Here is a 21,053-nt window from a genome sequence, read left to right on the forward strand (position 1 = left end):
ACCAAAATACTTCAGTTTTTCCAGTAAATACAGTATCTTTTTCAATAGCACAAATTGGCGTCCCATTTGCTGTCAGAGAGAATTAAGTATCAAACGTATAGATGATGTCAAAGTGGCTATGTCCATTTTAATGTACAGTCTAAAGGTAAAACGCTTTACCACACTGGCAACAACTTGCATTTGTTTACAAAAAACCTCAATTAAGAGATCACTAAGATCCTGAGGGGAACATAAAAGTGTTTAACTGTTTTTTTAAAAACCTACTAAACAGAAAACATGAAAGCAACAACATCAAGATCAAAGTGCTAGATAGTCCCTTGTAGACACAGAGTAGTAGATAATTATAGCATAGGTTGGCATTTATACCCCAAAGATGCTATTCCTATTCTTTTTTGAATTCTTTGTCAGAGACATACTTTGTCTCTCTAGACAAAGTATGTCTTCTTTTGAAACATTCATTTTAGCTTACCATAAATTTAAATGAACCAAATCAGTCCTATAGTAAGTGTGAAAGGCAAGAAGTTATAGCAATATTTACCATCCACAGTAAATTAATATTTAGAAAGAGTCCTCCATTTGTTCTCCTTTTTTTCTGCCACAAATCTCTTTCACTTCCCAGTGTCTTCAAAGGCAAACAAGACGGCAGTCATTTACATTTTTACATTTGCCTTTAAACAATGAACTATGAGGGTTTTTTTTAAATTGTTTTAAATTCTATTTTAAAGATGCATTCTTTATTTTTACCGCACCAAAAAATTCAGTAGTAAGAAACCTATCATACAGCAGGGGAGTGCAGTAAGAGGTTTCTTTCCATTTTCTGGCTCCTCTGGGACTCTTGGGAGGCAGCATACAAAACGAGTAAATCGCTGTAGACAAAGTGGAATTGAGTAAGCAAATGCAACAGCAATCACCGCAGTTCATTGTCTTCTATTTTCTCTGCCAATTGGCACACTTTGTCCAAAGACATTCATCTCATTTCAGCGGCGCTGTTCAGATGCCTGGGGGGAAGATCTAGTTGTAGCTTTTGCTGCTCTGTACAATGAGCAAAATGCTGATTGTGGCAAAGTCGTGCTACTGTAAACCCTGAAATATTCCATTTAGTATGCCAGAGACCAGACAGTGAACACAGCATGTCCTCACTGCTGAGAATACGGAGAGAAGAAAGCCTTTCACTTAACATGCAGCCTGCCCTGCATGGATCTCTGATGCCATCCTAATTTCGTCAGTGATACTTAACACCATTTGTCCAAAAGGCACTGGAGCCCTCAGCGCATTTACTGCTGTGTATTACAGCTTTCCAATGGCAGTTCAGAATTGAAGTGAATTATGAAGCAGCAGGCTACATTACAGCAAACTGACATTTTGATAAATGTAAAGCATAGAGGAAATGAGATGGTTTTGGATAGCGGACATAAATCTTAATGAGCCAGTCAATTTATTCCAACTGCTTGGACAGCCACAGGCACACAGAGAGGGTCTAAGTGTCTCACTGCATGTGTTTGTTTGACTGTCTGTCTCCTTGGTCACTGTCTATTGGTCTGTCTGTTATTCCTGTCTTTGTGTTTCCATTCAGACGTGTACTTATGCTAATGGATGTTGCTCACTAATTAATGAAAACACTTGCAACCTTATAAGCTGTACATTTACCCAGTTCACAGTGTTCACAGCCACCTCTCTGTCTCAGCCAGCTTGCTGTTCTCGTGAAGTGACATGAATCACCGTTAAAGAGAGGACCGGGACTGACAGGATCAGGCCGGCAAAAGGGAGAGATAACTGTGAAAAGCTTCAGAGAGTCTCTCACATTCTTCAGTGTTTAGATAATGCATCTAAACCTTCTGCTATTATCTATTAGCTCTGTTAGTTTGATCTTCTCTTGTCTTCCAATAGCTGACTGTGGAGGAGCATGCTGTGGCTCAGGGTGGATGCTCCAAGCTATTGATCTAAATTACACTGTCTGTAGACTCCAAGCTCCTTGGAGATTCGGAGGGAGGAAGAAGACAAAAGATGAATACCATGCAATTGTTAAAGGTAAATAATTCAATCTGAAAAAAGAACTAGCAGAGGCAGAATTTGGATCACATATGAAAAAGGCTTTGATAAATAAACATAAATATTTTTTTCAATAGCAAAAAAACAATAGGGTAGGGATTGACAGAGAGGCAGGGCAATAAAGAGAGCGTGCAGTGTCAGTGCTGTGACTGGGGCGAAGTACGATTTTTAGGATAATCTCAATTTAGCTCAATATAATCTCTGCACCGTTACAACAATCCTGTGTTTACTGTCGTTCCCAGCCAAGTTCTTTGAGCACTTTGCTGACTATCGGACTGAGCCTAGCAGGGATGTGACAGGCGTCACTCAGGGAGCTGATGTCAGACTGACAGCTTTTGCAGATGACGCCTCTTTCCAGCTGACATATACTAGACAATACCACCAGGGAAATAAACTGCTTCCACCCAGTCATAATGGGAATTGGACAATATTCTGCTTTTTATTTCAAGAATGCAGAAAGGGGAGGGTGAGACTAGGGTGAGGGGATGTAAAGAAGTAGAGAGAGGCCTGGAGTTGGAAACAGCAAATTTAGGCTTTCACAAAATCTTAGAAAAATAGCTGAGGGAATCTGGGATTTTCAGCGTGCGTGTGTGTGTGTGTGTGTGTGTGTGTGTGTGTGTGTGTGTGTGTGTGTGTGTGTGTGTGTGTGTGTGTGTGTGTGTGTGTGTGTGTGTGTCTGTCTGCATGGCAAAGGTCCCTTGTTCAAACATTAATATAACACTAAAATGCAGTTGAATTATGTCTTCTCTTGAAATGCTTTTTATGGTTAAGTAAATGGATGATGCAGGAAGTCTGACAATTGTGAAACGTGAACTGAATGGTACAGCATGTATTGTATTCAGGTTTTGTTATCATATGATCACTAAACATATGATGTTGACTTGTCTGTCATTTCGAACATGTGCCCCTGTAGGGTAAGTTTAATAAAGCCCCATCTCTCAGGCCTAGTGACACTCAGTGCCCCCTCCTGGCAGCTACTGTGCACTAAAGCAAAACATATATTTCCTACCTGCAAACACCTGGCTTTGGTTGCTGGCAGACTGCCACGTGTGACTTGTAGTATGCATGAAAGAAACTGACTAGTTGACATGTGTTTTCCAAGTTACAGTGAAACTGTGGAAAATGCAACACAGCTAGAAAACTGAAATTGTTAGCCTTCAAAGTAAAAGTTGAGCCATTGCTGCGCCATTGAAGCACACTTTTACTTTGAAGGTAGTGTTTGCAGACAAGTCTGTGTCTTCCATGCAAACTACAGACATCCATGGCAACCTGTTAATGGCCAAAGCAACTGTAAGGATGTTTTTTTGCACAGCAACCTCTTTGCATCTGATTTCACCAGGAACTGTCATAAACCCAAGGAACCACTTGCCAACCAGTTTGGAGGACTTATTTCTCCATAGAGCACATATTTCGTATCACATCCAATCTGGTGGACAATCTTCAAGCAATATATGCATGGAGCAAACTCAGCTTTGCTTATAGTGATGGTCAAAATATTCAGTTTTCCACAAATCAAAACATGGCAGGAATTGTGGGAAATTCGGTGCTTATAGTGCATCTAAGAAGGTTTTGATCGATTATTAGTTCTAACAGCCGGATGCTCTCTGTTGCATCATACTCCTACTTGACCTTCTGGTGTGTGCTACCATTAGTTCATCAATGCTCTAACCTAATCTTTCTTTGAATTCTCCTTTCACCCACACAAAGAGCAGGTACCGAGTCTCACTCAGTTTTTCAGCAACCAAACAACTAGTCTGCAAAATTTCAACTATACTGCATGCCCCCTGTTTTGGGATAAGAGAATACTGTGATTAATGAAAAGTACAGTGACTAAGTGGTGCTTTTTATTTATTTATTTATTTATTTGTTCATTTATTTCTACATCAAAGAAAGTTTAACTTTAGATCAAATTATTGCTTTGTTATAAATATAACCACACAATCTTACATCACAGAAATAAATAAATAAATAAACACATAAAACTAATTTCTATGATTAATTATCTGCAGTTTCACTTTTGGAATATAACTTCATTTAGGACCACAAAATATGGTTTTCTGAGGGAAAGTGATATATTCTCAGGAAGCTGCACTTTTAATTTCAGCTGTAACTGAAAGGAAGGCCTGGCTGATGAGCAGAGCAGCAGAGTACTCCAGCAGCCAGATGGCACGGTTGATGAGAGCTTTGCCATATGGTGATAATACGACAGGCTGGCAGTCCAACAGCACCTCAGGTTTAACCTTGTTTACGCCAGATACGCACACACGATGTCTCGCCTTGCACCTTGGGTCATGTTTTCTATTTTCCTGTCATTCATCATGGTTTCCTATTTTATTTTAATACACGTGTTTTAGGCACTTCAGTGTTGTGTCATCTCCACCATCATGAGTGTCATCTGTGCCTCATTGTGCCATTCCCAGAGTTTATTTAATATGGTTGTACCTCTCTTTCTGTGCCAGACTGTATTGTGTGCTCCAGCCTCTAGTTCCCAGTGTACATTTTTAGGGAATTTGACTTCCCAGATTCCCTGTACTGCCATGGCCTGGTCCCTGTCAGCGGCTGAGTGATTACCAAACTTTTTTGTTAAAGTGAAGAGTGTTTATTTTATTTTTTATTTTTTTTACTTTTAATTCTATCTCTCTAAGTTGTGCTTTTGAGTCCTGTGTCTGTAGCTTCATGGTCATCACAACATTTTACCTTCATTAGCTTCCACACAGGCAGTGGGTTATGTTATGCTAACCCACTGTGCTCCACAGTGTTCATCCTTGACACATGTTTATAGCATCCATCATATATTATAGATTAAAAGAGAGAGATGAGGATGTCAAGCTGGGAGAGAAACGGCCAGAAAGTGAGACCCCCCACTAGATAGAGGCGAAGAGTCTGGGAATAGCTAAGAATCAGTGAGACAAACAAGACAAGAAAAGAACAAAGCTAAACACAAGTTCCTTCTTGACAGTCAATCACCAACATTCTGATTGACTGTATCTGCCAGATATGTACAAATCCAGATAACAACAGTAGGGATGCTGTGTAAACAAATGTAAATAAAGAATTGATTTGCAAATGTCACAGACCCATATTTTAATCACAATAGATTAAATATAGGACATATCAGATGTATCCTTTTTTTTAAAAAAAAGTATTTCTTCATTTTGAACAACACGTTAAAAAAGTTGGGAAAGGGCCATGTTTCCCACTGTGTAGGATGCCGTGTTCTTCTAACAACATCTGGAAATGGAGGAGACTGACTGCTGGATTCCTGTGAGAGGAATGTTGTCCTAATCTTGTCTGATAGAGGGTTCAAGCTGCTCAAAAGTCCTGGATGTTCTTCGTGGCATTTTTTTTGTTTGTTCGTTTGTTTGTTTCGTGATGTATCAGATGTTTTCAGTTCGTGAAAGGTCTGGACTACAGGTCAGGTTAGCTCCCAGACTTCCATTATGAAGCCGTGCTGCTGTAATAGATGCAGTGTGAGGTTTAGGAATCCTGCTGAAATGTGCAAGATTTTCCCTGAAAAGGTATTGTCTGGATGGGATAGTAGCATGTGTGCATTTTAATTCAGCTTTGGCCCAGAGAGATTGGGGACCTTTCTGGATACTGTTCAGTAGTGATGGGATTTCCGGCTCTTTTTAGAGATCCGGCTCTTTCGGTTCTGCTCACTAAAAAGAGGCTCCGAACCGGCTCTTCAGGTTGTTTTGTTGCTTTAATTAATTTATTATTAACAATAATATAAAATTATGCACAAAAGGAATTACTAATTTAAAAAAAGTGGTTTTATTTATATATGTTTATATATAAATATATGCGGTGGCCCCTAGAGACAAAACATGTACAATCTCCAAAACACATTTCTAGCATGAACTAAACTTCCAAAGCAGAGCTACTAGATCACTTAAATTACACAATTGAAAGCATGTGTGTATTGTTTGTGTATTTATACACAGGCACTCATATATATTCAAATAATTTAAAAAAAAGTTCATTTACCTGTTACTATCACACACCAAATCTGGTCGTTGGTACTTGCTGGCTTGTGTAGCCACAAGATAACAAAAGCTCAACACTGCGCCCAGCATCCTGGAGCACTTCTGTTGTCTTTTGTACGTGTTTTGAGTTTTTATGTGCTTCTGAGTTTTTATGTGCTTCGGAGTTTGTACATGTTTTTATGTGTTTTGGAGTTTGTACATGCTTCAGAGTTTGTACGTGATTTGAAGTTTATATGTGCTTTGTCTCTAGGGGCCACCGTAAATATACTTTTATTTATTCACTCCACATAAAATGTAATAAATAAATCATATAATACAAAAATCAACTATTCACATTTCAACTTTTAACCATTTAAATTTTCAGCTGTTTCCTTTTACAAATTTAAAGTGAAAACAACACAAAACACTGCAAACCACAACACAATTAAATATAAATTATAATATGAAAACAAAAAGAACATGCATATTCTCTGTCATATGGGCCCGCATGAATAAACTTTCTGAATCCTTTATCATCTGCAACCGAAAATAGTTGTGGATGATTACTATACCTTTCTAATGTGATGTTGTTGTCCCTGGCTCTCTTTCTCTCCCTCTGGCTCTGTTCCTGTGCTACTGAGTGTAACTACCGCCCCTCCCCCCTCTGCCCAGCGTAAAGCACAAGGCTCGCGTGCAGAGTGAAGCGGAAAAAAAGTGCGAGAGAGAGGCTGAGAGAAAGAAAAAAAAACCCCCACGTGACGGCTCGCGATAAGGAGCCGGCTCGCATCGTTCATGTCAAAGAGTCGGCTCTAAGAGCCATTTCGTTCGCGAACGACCCATCACTACTGTTCAGGCAGTGGCTTCTTCTTTGAATGATAAAGCTTTAACCTGTACCTGTGGACAGCACAGTAACCAGTGTTCAGAGACAATGAATTTTGGAAGTCTTCCCAAGCTGTGCAGTGATTTCCATAACAATATCATGCCTGTTTTTAATATGGTGCCCTAGAAGCCCCAAAGATCACATGCATCCAATATTGATTTTGTGTCCTTTCCTTTGCACACAGAGATTTCTCCAGATTTTTTGAATATTTTTATGATGTTATGTACTGTACATGATGACATATTCATAGTCAATTTTATGTTGATGAGCATTATTGTGAAATACACAATTTACAGATTAGTGATCCTCTGCCCATCTTACCTTATGAGAAACTCTGCCTTACTAAGATGCTCTTTTTATGCACAGTCATGTTACTGATCAGTTGCCAGTTATTTTAATTAGTTGCTATGAAATTCAAAATAAGCTAATATTTATTGGAAAACAATTAATATGGTTTTATGTTCTACAGTGAATAAAATATGGCTTTTGAGATTTTCAAATGACTGCATTCTGTTTTCATTTACATTTTACAAAGCATCCCAACTTTTTCAGAGTTAGACATATAGCACTCTTTCTAATTAGCTTGAGACATATGGATAAACAAACAAGCACTGTAGTGAGCTAAAAGGCATATGTAGAAAGAACCATAATTCCCCTGAGTTTCATCAAAATTGAATCAGAGGTATTTCCCAAAATTGTTTCTGACAAACATGCAAGTGAACCAGCAGATGGGTTGAGAGTGACTTCAAGCTTGTTCCATTTCATTATAGGAACAAAACATGCAAGATATTAAATTTGCTATACACAGAAGGGATTTTGGAAGCTCTGGACCCTGAGTGAGTGCATAATTATGCTGTACAGTTTGCGTGTTTAGCTGACATTTACTCGCAGAACTAAACAATGAAAGAAAAATAAATGAACAGATGAGTGGAGCTGCAGAGTTTGCCAGTGCAGTTGGCTCAAGGAACTTCCAAAATATTGAATTCAATTCAAACATCGGAAGTTTCACTCACTCTCCAGCACAGAGTTTCAGTCATTGTCCTCAGGAAGTCGATCACTGCTGATTTGGTCCTTCCAAAAACATTACCATGTTCAGTTGGTGTGAATATGTTGCTTGCAAACTGTTTGAGGAGTGCAAAATAGTCCCTGATTATATAGTATGACAACATGACAATCAGGCACACTATTAAGATCAAAACACACGTCATCACAGCAGACAAAGTCCCTCTGACAGGTACGGTTTTTCCCAAAAGGGTAAATCTTAACAAGTAATTTGTTAAATCAGTTGGACTGCCCTAAAGCGTACCCTCCTTTATGTCTTTCTGGACACTAATAGGACCCTTACAGGTTAGAGGTCAAATTTATACCATCAGTACATCCAGTGGGAAGCTGAGGGGTCACACTATATACACACACACACATATATATATATGTAAATTACAAACATTCAGCAGTAACAGATGGACAACACAGACTCGGGGAAAATACCTACAGAAGGACTCGTGCTGGGGTTTAAACTAATGTTGTCACAGGAGGCTTCTTAGAGAGCTTGGCAGCTAATGCTAGTGCTAGTCCTTTGGGACCACAGACTTTCTGTATATGTGATGCTACCGCTGCCTGTTCAAATGATGGAAAATGTATGTTTTACATCTCTGCTGGCAGTGCCATTGTCACACCTTTCCAACAATGTGTGTCTCAGCATGACAAGCTACATATGCATAAAAGACCTGATTTAAACAGAGTGAATATATTTATCTTGCACAACCAATTAGGCAATATCACTATAAACTGCAATTTCGCAGAATGATTCAGCATTATTGGGGTTATGTTTATCATGTAAGAAAACACAACAAAGCATTAATTTATGTCTGTAGCTCTTTGAGACCGGTGTCCTACCCTGTAGGTGGTAGAGTAGTAGCTTTCCTTTCTCGAGCACCAACGTGAGGCTGTGATCTCGCTGTCCCTCTGCATGGAGCAGTGTCCCAGAATTCTTCAGGGTTTTAAACTTCAAAGAAATAGTCTCCATCACAGTCCAGCTTGCCCTCACACTCAGTCTGTAGACCAGGCTACTTCTGCTCCCATCAAAGCTTGCCACGCTAGAAGCTACAGAACAAAATTAAGTGGGAGAGGGAAAAGTTTTATTCTTTACATTTCATTCATTTTAAATAACATACTAGCACCAAATACTAACACAACTGTGCAAACTCTGTCTTTGCCACCATTTTTCTAACATCATGAATTTCACAGAATTGTAAGATATTTCTAGACAGATTTGGATCTCTTGGTGAAATTATTTACTCAGCAAGCACATTTAACTCCATTAACATCACTTTTCCATATGATTTAGCCCAGAGTTGACCATTCCTTTTGGTGCTATGTTCAATGCTATGTTCGATTTGTGAAACTTCTTTAGTATATTTTAAAATAAAGAGGCGATTGCGATTGATCAGTAGGCTTCACTAGTTGAATTTAAGCCCTGTTGTCACAGAAGTACAGTTTTACAAACCATAGCTTTATTATAGGTAGGGTACAACACAAAGTAACAGGGCTGACATTTAGTTAAGTCAGTTACAAAGAAGCAAAGCTTGCTGCTGCTGCCTTGAAATGCTTGGATTGCTTGAAGGCATTTTGCATGTACATTTCTATTGTTTCAATTCGTATTGCACTCTGTATTAAAACCATGTGTTCTCTGTACATCTCACACACAACACCCAATAATTCTAGTGCATGGCTTAGTGTTTGAATAGCACTGCTTATTTTTCTAAGAACTAATGGTTTCTAAATTGACTGCAAAAGGTTTGTATGACTCACATCACACACCAGAGCAAAATCAAACCAAAGCCTATGTGTGTGGGAGTATTTTAAATCTATTTTTCTAAAAAACAATGAACAATCTTGTTCTGTATATAATGCTACAGGATTAATATAACTTTCAAGGTGTTCCAGGGACCATTTCTTATTTTTCCGCACCACATTTAAACACCATAATCCAAATTTGATAGAGATAATCTGTGTAGATTTAATCCAACAAATCAAGATTTTAATTAATTGACTAAAGTTTGACTTTACATTCTAAGATACAAAACTAGCTGCTAGCAAAATACTTGTAATACAATAACAAGCCAAAACTGCCATTTGTAATATTTTAAAAGAAGACACTTTTAATGCCACAACACATTTACATTTTTAGCATTCAAAATGAGTTGAAGCCAGTCGGGCATTAAAGACTTCAAGACAGGCAATCAAGACCAACTAACTGTTGATAACATAATTATATGTTACTTAAGGTCAAAATATTCTATGATAAAATAAACATTGGATATATTTATAATTGCTATAACATAACACTTAATTCACAGTTACTTACTATATCGACATCCATATATTTCCAGTCTGAGGCCAATCCTCCCACTGGGGTTCCAGTCCAGTGGGATTAAACGAAGAAAGCGAGCTATGACCGGCTGCTCCAGTTTGTACTGGACTACAGTGTCAGCATTACTGTTACCTGGAAAAGCCTGCAACAATACAGTTACATGTTTGTTACAGTTACCGTTTTCTTCATTCTTACACTCTGTCTCAGTCAGCTGATTGCTGCAACAACAATGTAATAATGTAATAATGATGTAATAGCAATAACAAACACTAAAGGGTGATGCCTCTATCAGGAAAGCAGATAGATATGCTTCTCATCAAGTGTTCATAATGGTGACTAAAAGCTAGATAGGACCATTATACATTGAAAGTTTTACATATTCGAGGGCTGAAAATCTCTTTGTCAGTGGAAAGAAAAAGTCTCCCAAACCTCCTCTGCCCTGAGACCATCTTCATTTTCAAACTCTGAACTCACCGAAGCCATTGATCCTAAGTAATGATAATGTCTCTCCCTCTCCCTCATCTCTGTCCAGTGATCAATAACTTGGACCTATTCTGTCTCCGTAGCAAGCCTCTCTTTAAAAGACTAATGGCTTCTATTTTTCCCAATCAGCTGCCTGTGGGAATCCAGCAGGGCTCACACACACAGAGAAACACCTGCAATAATATGTGTAAGAAGAAAACAAGAAGAACAAGCTGCATATACGGTATAGAGTAGGTGTCCATGTGTTCCTGTGCATGTCATTTGCTTGTGTCCTATCTGGAGCGCTTGTGTGATGCTACCTGTGTGTTTGTGTGAGAAACTCAGCTGAGGGTGTACCGATGTAACTGTGTGAGAGAAATTGGCTTCTCTGGCACTGCATAATTGTGATCTCAGTGCCGTCTTCAAGGGCTGAGCCGGCTGGCCAGCAGAGCGTTAAGATCAACAAATGGCTCTGTTTCCTGCTGAGGAGAGCAGCATCTCATTTACTTGCCTGAGCATCTTTTGAAATATGAGTAGCCTCTGACAAGCCTTCAGTCAAGGAGAGAGGAATGGCTAGAGAATGAGTCGAAGAAGAGGATGAGAGGGCATGACAAAGGAATCGCAGAGGAACTGTGCCTGGCGTAGTTGGTACCACCAAGACAATATAAAAATACTGAATTATGCAATAAAGTCTTTCATTAAAAGGAGCTACAAGAAAAGAACGTTTGGAATCGGCAGTAAAATAATGTTGGCAGACACGTTATTCAAGTGACATGTCAGTCAACATAGGAATTTCACTGCATAGCTGCCCACAGTGAAGCTAGATTATTCACTTTAAATTAAATAGGGTGTTTGCTGAAATATACTTGTTGCCATGCTAATGACTTTTGCTCCTTAGGAAGTTCTGAGGAGAGTTGCCAGCTTTGTTAACCTCATTTACTCCTCTTTACTTTATCAGGGAGGTAAATTATCATAAGTGGGCTTTAAAAAAAACTTCTAAATGACGCACTGACTTTTAAATCTCAACCAAACTCTTGTGCCTGCCACCCTATGGGCCAAAATCAGATATACCTCTTATGGTGGTCTGGTTTTCCGGCAATGTTTGGATCGCATCCCAGAAGCATGTTTGTGGCACAGGAAATCCTGGGGATGCTGAGGGATGCCTTCATAGTGCATAACTCCTTAAAGGTCGAATTTAATGACAAGTATTGTCTTGGTCATGCTTCTGACATGATGTGCTTTCTTTAGGATTTGAGATTGCTGTTTGGTATCTGGGTTGAAGCCAGAGATATACTGTACAGTGGGGGTAACAATTCTTTGATCACTTGCTGAACTTGTAAGTTTGCTTACTTCTAAAGGAATGAACAGTCTCTTTGGTAGTTTCATAATGGAGAGAGACAGAATATCAGTGAAAAAACCTAGAAATAAAACACATTACATGAAAGTTCTAATTTGATTTTTATGTCACCGAAAATGTCATCTCTCTCTGCAGATTTTCTAGCTGACTGAAGTCTGAAGACTGGCTGGGCCACTCCATGAGCTTAATGTGCTTCTCCTTTAGCCACTCCTTTGTTGCAGAATGATGGGGAAGGATAGGTCATGATCATGGATGGAAGACCCGCCCACAACAAGTTAGTGCATACTCAAGTTTGAAGAAAAATGGTGAAATGCAAATGGTCAGATTGGGACTTCAAGAAAACATCCAAAAAAGTAAGAGTGAATGATAAAAGGTTAATTAATGTCATTTTTGTGTTTGTTTTCTATAGGCACAGTCTCCTTTTGAATCACACTTTAAAACATTTGAAACATGTGGCATCATAAAGTAAGACTCCACATGCAACTTGCTTGATGATGGGATCTAATTTTATTCTATTTTTAATCCATGAAGTAGTTAGTGACTCTAACCATCAAATAAATGAAAGTAACCTGAGTAGAGACTTTGTTTCTACCTTTACCTCACAAGTCAGTGAGAAGCTGTGACTGATGCAGCTGTTTTTGCAGTAAAATTCTCACCATCACAGAGACGCTAAGCAAGCCTGACGAAGCTTTAAAAGTGCTCTAAAAGCTGATGTGGATTCACCGCCTTTCATGCTGACTGTCAAATCAACATGTTTTTAAGCTACAAGGAGTGTGTTCTTTAGTGATGACTTGAAGGGCTTTGGAGAGTTTGTATCCTTCACTGTGAAAAAGTTGTACCCAGTCAAATGTGAGGGGAAAAAAAGTTTTCTTTGGGTTGCTGCTGTAGTGAAAGCTGCACTTTCTTCCACACAGAAGGGAGGATACGCGTGACATATCAAATGTTGTTCAGTCAGTCGAGGTTTGCATGGCTGCCTGTCATTCTGACATCTGTACTTTGCTCATTGGTGATCAGTCATTCTCCCAGTCTAGTATTCTCTTTTTTATTGAAACAACACTGGAAAAATAAAAAATTAAAGAGAGAAAAAGAAATGGGGAATATATTTAGACGTAAAGCAACCGCAACACTAGGTACTTAAGTCACTGCGTGCTTTTCTCAGCGAGCTTTCTCACCAATTTCTTCTGCACATTTACATTTTAAGAGCCGCCACACTTATCGAAAGCGGCTGAGCTCGAAAGCGCCCATTCAGCGACCTGCTTGCAGACTGGTGATGGACAGCTTTCAGGCATCAAAGCTGGGAGTTTTTCTACGCCAGGCGGTCTTTCTCATAACAGCACCAACCTCCTGTCAGCACAGGCTAAACTGTCTGACAGCAGACCCACACCGTCAACAGACTCCTGCCCAAGTTCCTTTCATTGTTCCATGTATTATTAATAAATAGTGAAAGGCTCCTGGTGTGCACGCCATGTTGCTGCAGGCAGCACCAGTCCCCACAGATAATGTTAAATAATGTCTATGACAGTTAGGTCAACTGTGTGTGATTGTAGAGTGTCACTGCCTGGACAAACTGTATTTTTAGCTGTTAAAATCTGTATTATATAACACATGTGGGGGGTTTCTTTTTGTGTGCACTTTTTGTTAAATATCTATGATCTTGTCACGATCAGTTAAAAAATATGTACTTTTCTACAACAAGATGATGGATCGACATGGACATCCATACTCCCATCAGGTGACTGCACAAATATGTTGCACACCCAACACTACTATGTAATCCTGCCACCGGAAGAAGAGTTACCCCTAAGCTGTCTTCCTGCCGGTGTTGTCTCCAGTTGTGTCCTGTGTCACTGAACATCAACAGATAGGCCGTGAGCCAATCAGAGCTGCCGTAGCGGCCCTGCGTGGCAACAGCAGTGATTTGGGTTCTCCTCCCCAGGTCCACCTCCAACCACTGGTATCGGTCTGAGACCAGAGGAGACCAACCTCCAGCTCCTGCACAGGGGACAAAAACAAAGAGTGGATTATAATAATGGGTATACGCGGTTAGTGTAAACTTAGTGTGAGTATTATTCTTGTTGTGGGACCACGACTCTTACACAGTCACACTGCAGGCACTATGGTTATCATAAGGTAAATATTATATTTTAACAAGAAGACCTGGTTTAAGATCAAGATGAAGTTCAGGCAAAAAGCAGTTACGGTCGACAGTGAAAAAAATGCTCTGTGTTTGTGTGTGAAAACATTAGCATAAAAAGTCATTGGTGTAAGGTTTGACCAGTCAGGTGGTGATTAACTAATCTGACCAGCTGACCACTGTTCACATGCATAAGTTAGTATTGTGGATCACATTTGCAAAACGGTATTACTAATACTCCATCCAAGCATGTGTTATTTGACTGTTTGGTTAGCCACGGCTCTGTAAATGGTGTCAAAATCATTTCACTTGTTATTCTGTGTTTGCAGCCTATAACCATCCTAAGCGTTGATTAACTCTGAGCTGTGTGACTTTTGACTGACTTGAGACATTTGTATGAGTGTGAGTAGTAAAAATGAAAAGAATGGAAATAATACCAGTTCAAACAGCCAATTTGGAGAAATCATTAAAGAACAAGAAATCAAAGACAGCAACATAAATTACCAATAATCCGCTAATGCCTGTTGATGCCTTCAGGTATCTAAATTAAGATTTAACACACCATTTTATTCTGTTTTTGTCTTTTAAAGCATTTCTTGGTTTGTACAATACATTTTTTTTTAGATATTCTTAAGTCTTCAGATTGATTATAAAATGGTAAATGGGTGTTTTCTAATCTGCGTACTTCAACAGCTCAAATATCTGGATCCAAGCATGGCAGCCACTTTAGTATGAAATCTTCAGGTTTTTCATATCACAAAATGTCACGATGGTCAAAGATGCCAAGAAGCCATTGGCTCCCTTTAATCGACTTGAAGGGAAGTTTAAAAACTATTTGCCAAAAATGCAGATCCCTTCAGAGATGACAGAAACATCACAGAGAGCGTTTAAGTTACTGGAAAGGTATATTAGTTAATGTTCCATTTGTAAATATTTTCTTCATAATAAGGAGACCCTGCTTTGAACTTTAAATATTGCAAATCACAGTACAATTATAGTGCATCCCTTTTCTGGATTTGATTGAAGTCCACATAGATGCTCACAGACATAAAACCCTAGAATATGTCAACATTTGCCTGGTTTCATGATGATAACTAATAAATCCTCAAGACATTAAGTGGGATATATCTGGGCCACAAACCCTTTGAAGAAAAATGGATTAGATGATGCAGCACCAGAATGGTATTTATGAATCTCCACAAGTAAGTGTCAAGATTTGTCCTGCCATTTAATGGATCTGTTCTGGTTTTTATGAGCTCACCAAGGTGACAATATGAGAGAAAGTGAATGTGATTCAACTTCACTTAAAATATCTTCTCTGACATGAGACAAATCACTGAGCTGAAACTTTTGTCTGTTCTCCAGTGACATGCAGAGTACTATCATATTTTCCAGGGGTAACGTGCTCCATTTTTGTCTGGGCAACATCTGTTGCAACAGCTGGAGAGGACACTCAGGGATGTAAGGGACTAACACACACTGTGTTCATGCTGTTGTCTAAAATAGGTACTTCCATCAGCACTGTGGTATGTCTGACACTGCTATACCATTTTTTTTAAGAAGATGCAAGTGTGGAGGTAGCAGCACACTGGAAGGACAGAGTCATAATACCTAAATGCACTCATTTAGAAATCCTCATTAGAATGAAGGCTGATAGTCTATAGTTAGATCTGCACATTTTCTTGTTTCAAAGGGAATTCAGATAAAACTAAGGTTATTGAGCTATGTTCTAAAATTTAGAATCAAAAAATCTTGAACAGTCAGGCGCCATCTAATCTTAAAGACCTAATAGTAGCATATAACTCCAACATAGCATTTTACTATTGGACTGCTGGCTTACCTGTGGTTACTAGGATATTTAAAAGGAGTATGGGAGGGAGAGCCTTCATCTTTCCGGAACCTCGTCTATGGAACCAGCTCCGAGTTTGGATTCTACTGTAATTAGGATTAAACTTTCCTATTTTATAATATTTATATTCAGGATTGGATCAGATTAACCTCCTGTCTGCACTACAAACGGCCTAGGTTGCTGGGGGCTTCCCATGATGCACTGAGTGTTTCTTCTTCCCTCACTCTCTTTGTGTTTACACACCACTCTACATTTAATCATTACTTAATTTTAATCTGGCTCTCTTCAATAGAGCATCTTTTGTCACGCTCACTCCAACCTGTTGCAGCAGATGGATGGTTCTCCTGCAGGTGTCTTCCTGTTAAAAGGGAGTTTTTCCTTCCCACTGACAACAAAGTGCTTACTCATAGGGAGTCATTTGATTATTGGGGTTTTCTCTCTATTACTGTAGGGTCTTTATCTTACAATATAAAGCACTTTGAGGTGATTTGGTGCTATATAAACAAAGCTGAATTGAACTGAACGGAAATGACTGTTCAGTTTGAAGCCTTTGAACTCAGCTATTTGTGCAAAAAGTACAGCTATAAAAATACGTTTTTGGATTTCTTCTAGTGTTGACTTTTTTTCTTTTTTTTGCCTGCCAGTGTTGATTTTTTTTTTAGCTACAAACAAAAATCACGGTGGATTTTTCAAAACTAAGGACCTTTAATATCCAAGTAAATTAATCAAATAAAAAATATATAATGCAATAAACCTGTTTAAGTAGAGCTAGCAATACACCCTCCAATTAAGTATCACAAAATGTTGGGGTATATTTGACAATGTATCACTGTTTAGTGTTTTTATCAAGCTTCGTTGTTGAAGTGAAATCAAAAGTAAAGTAGGTGAAAGTTGATTTCACTAAATGTTCCACAAAGAATAACGTGGAGTATTCACACACAGATTATAATATCCTTTGGCATCTTAATCAAAGAAGAAAAACTCACTGTCATGCATAGTAAGCAAAAATCTAAATGAATCTGGATTAGAATATTGAATATAAGAGCATATAAGGAGAAACAACATATTTGTTTTGTGGTACTCAATTTTATTGAGCTAGTATGTGTTTTTAATGTTTTGCCTGCTGTAACACAGTAATTTCTCAAAATTTCTGGCATAAACAAAATATATCTTATCTGAAATAAGCTGCTGAATATTTATGCACCAGACTCCATCAGGGATGTTTGAGTCTGAGAGCCTCCATGATTTGTTTTTCTATAAGTACAGTTAGTTGCATCCAATCACCTCTAATCACCTCAAGCTCATGTTTCAAATGAAATGTTTTGGGAAAAGATTAAAATATCTGGATTTGAAAAAAGAATGGTGTAGATTGAAACAGGAAAGATGGCAGGAACACACAGCAGGAGTGTGAACTGTGTCATATAAAATACTGCAGTTAATCAAGTGGGTTTGTATTTGGGAAATTTAGGAACATGTCGCAGAGGATGAGTAGGTTGGAGAAAGGGAGTGAAGAAGTGAACTAGCCCAGAAAGTGAAACAAAGGCAGAAAAGGACTGAAAGGCACAGACACAAAGAGTGGTGCCTTGATGCAGTTGCTAACCTTTGCAGAGACATTGCCATAACTAACACAGCTGCAATCTGATTTTATTTTACTTTGGATGCTGCTGGTATCCCTGACTCAATGGAGTATGTGTGTGTGTGTGTGTGTGTGTGTGTGTGTGTGTGTGTGTGTGTGTGTGTGTGTGTGTGTGTGTGTGTGTGTGTGTTTGAGTGGCTGTGTCTGAGTTTGTGAGTCTACATGTGTGTAAGCTTGATAAAAAGTGCTGAGTCAGGGCAAAGCAAATCCATGGTGCCCAAGGAGCAGATGGAGGGATTTCTCCCCTACTGAGGGTGCACACATACACACCACACCCACACACACACACACATACACACCACACCCACACACACACACACAATAACGCAGCCACCCTGAAGAGCAGTTGAGATTGTGTTGTCAAAGTGATGTCATGCTGCTATTAGGACAATGTAAATCAATACTACAAACTCTTTCAAACTGCCAAAGTGGACACAGTGTCTTTTTATCACATCTATTATTAATCCTCCTTATATCAGTTTACTGTGTTAACACAACCCGCCATGAACTTCATTTGAATTGTTCAACATAGCACGCTGCAGAACAGATTGCTAAAGTACAGCAGTGATTGGTAATGTCAGTCAGCATCATAACTGATCATAGAGATTATGGACCTTTAAAAAAACAGCCCACACTTTCAGTTGTAGCTTGAAGGAGAAACAAATCTAACAACTTTAATAATGGCTCAGTTCCATTCTGCCTCCCAGTATAATGTGTCAATGAGAAAGTATCCACGCTGCCAGCATGTTGAAATCTCTTCATCAAATTGGTTGATTGCTATGAGATGAAGTGAGATGCATGGCAACATGCTAACATTCAACTCAAGGAACAGTAGAGAAGTCAATGTTCAGCTGAGCAACGTTACAGAGAGTAGTTATTTTAATTTGTAGTTAATTTTAAAAAGGCAAACATGTATATTCATCACAACTTAAAAGGGAAATATATTACAAGGGAAATATTTCAAGCCCTTATTGTTTTAGTTTAGGTGATTATAGCTTACATAATATTTCCTAAAATCAGCCAAAAGAGAAAAAAAAATTCAACAGAGAAATCTGTTCTGCGTTGAAAACCTCTGAAAAGCAACTCGTTTATACCGTTAGTACTTAGTACCGCAAATTCCCACTGCAGTGTGGCGTGGACTGCATTAGTGCGTGGTTCTGCAGAAGTGTTATTGAAGGCCGGGTTGCTTTAAAAACAGCTTTCAGCTTCTCTGTATTTTTAGGGTGGGTTCTTTTTGACAATCACTCATCGATTCTCTGTGGAGTTCAGGTCAGGTGAGCTGTTGGCCAGCACAGTAATAATATGGTCAGCAAACCATTTGGCAGTAGTTTTGGCACTATGGGCAGATGCCAAGTCCTGCTGGAAAAGGAAATCAGCATCTCAGTAAAGCTTGTCAGCAGACAGAAGCATGAATAAAAAGCATGCAATAAAATCTCCTGGTAGAAAGTTGCAGGAAACTCTGTGGTATAACCACAACTAATGCTGCAATCCAGATAGCTTGGAACTTTGATGTCAGAACTCGGGTGTGATGTCATTCCCATTTTGGTTTTCAGCAAGATAGAAGCATCCAGGTATCAATAAAAATAAACTTTTTTTGCACTTAAAAACCACATTCATGGGTAGAGCCATGCAAATGAACACCTTGGCGTCACGTTTAACCCATGTGAGTAATCATTATTTATCAATGTGTGTTTTAGAAGGGGCATACTGTAACCCAAGAAATGATTTTTTCCTAGATTTAATCTGTTTTTGGTGCCTAAAAAGTAAGCAGTGAGTGAAAGCCAAGGCTAAAAGCAAATGTGGGGGAATAAAGCAAAGCTTGAGAAACAAAGCAGCAGTCTCCTGGCTGACAAACTTGTGACTTCACTTGAATTAACCGTGTCTGAGGTCATCTTCTTTTCTCTTGCTGTGCTTCCTGCTTGTTAGGGCAGCAGCTAAAGGCCAGAGCTAATAAGTACCTCAGTAACAGACATGGACACTGACAGCGCAAGAGGAGAGAGCAGACAGGCTGACCTTTACTCATTACAGCTGGAGTGGAGAGGGAAGAAGTGACAAACACAAACAAAGGAAAGGAAGAGACTGACAGAGTGACAGAAGAAGGCAGATCAATTGACATCTATAGGACTGCAGAGGAGGGAGACTTAAGAAGAGAGGAAGAAAGGAAGAAACACCTGGAAGAGAGGAGCGCTGAAGGGGTCTAAATAAAAGAGGGGAGAACTGGGTATAAAGTGTTTGGGGAAAAAAAACTAATGACCATGTTTCTCACATATCACCTGTTTGATCAGCAGCATAATTATTTCTGTCAGTTCTAATCCAGCATATCTGTTTGTTTTCTCTGTATAGCCTGTTTTATACAGACTATGGTATGTACCAAGGCTGCATTCCTTCCAGTACTGAAAGGAGGCACCATACACCTATACTGAAGGAAGCTCAAGGTCACGTTTATTTATATAGCACATTACCAACAGTCTATGCTGCACAAAGTGCTTCACAGTGTAAAAGGAAGGAAGAAGGACACCAACAAACAGACATGCAAATAGTCCTATCATAGTTTTCAGACAAGGAAAGACTTCAAATAAAGAAAAGCACCTAAAAAAACAGCAGCAGCTCGATTTGTTCAAAGAATTCAAGGTGAATGAGTTTGAGTTCCACATCCAACAACATCAACAGCATTATCCTTTTTTATGTAATCTTTAAATACCTGTCCCTATTGCCAGTCTTGGCAGCCGGGGGTCAGTCCGCCAGGGCCTCCGCTCCTGGCCGCCACCCGGAACACAATGCACCCGACCCCTATGGCGCCTCCTGCGGGTGGTGGGCCTGCGGGAGGATGGGCCCATGTCTCCTCTTCGGGCTGTGCCCGGCCGGGCCCCATCCGGGAGGGCCTCAGAGTAGAGCAGCTGCTGCTCCACATCGAAAGGAGCCAGCTGAGGTGGTTCGGGCATCTGACAAGGATGCCCCCTGGGCGCCTCCTGGGTGAGGTGTTCCAGGCATGTCCCACCGGGAGGAGGCCCCGGGGCAGACCCAGGACACGCTGGAGAGATTATATCTCTCAGCTGGCCTGGGAACGCCTTGGTATTCCCCGGGATAAGCTGGAGGAGGTGGCTGGGGAGAGGGAAGTCTGGGCCTCTTTGCTTAGGCTGCTGCCCCCGCGACCCGGCCTCGGATAAAGCGGATGAAGATGGATGGATGGATGGATTTAAATACCTGCTAGTATTTTATTTGCAAAAGCAGCTATGTTCCAGGAGAAAATGTAGTGGCTAATGCTAAACAAATACACAGCCTACACCAGCCATCCTAACATTTCAGTCTGGGTCCCATCAACAAAATAAATAAATGGTCTGCCAAGAG

General features: G+C 39.6%; 1 protein-coding gene across 1 annotated transcript in view; it reads right to left on the minus strand.

Moving 5' to 3' along the window:
• The window catches only part of LOC308400130 (contactin-associated protein-like 4), a gene marked incomplete at its 5' end in the record, with an annotated part of 110,366 nt that overhangs the window by 56,939 nt on the left and 32,374 nt on the right, over positions 1 to 21,053 (minus strand). The window contains 3 exons of the mRNA XM_080887629.1: positions 8,791 to 8,997; positions 10,262 to 10,409; positions 13,885 to 14,078. Coding sequence (XP_080743755.1) covers positions 8,791 to 8,997; positions 10,262 to 10,409; positions 13,885 to 14,078 — 549 coding nt within the window. The remainder of the gene's footprint in view (positions 1 to 8,790; positions 8,998 to 10,261; positions 10,410 to 13,884; positions 14,079 to 21,053) is intronic.

This window comes from Rhamphochromis sp. 'chilingali' (genome assembly GCF_963969265.1).
Source record: "Rhamphochromis sp. 'chilingali' genome assembly, chromosome: 7".
NCBI classification, from domain to species: Eukaryota; Metazoa; Chordata; class Actinopteri; order Cichliformes; family Cichlidae; genus Rhamphochromis; species Rhamphochromis sp. 'chilingali'.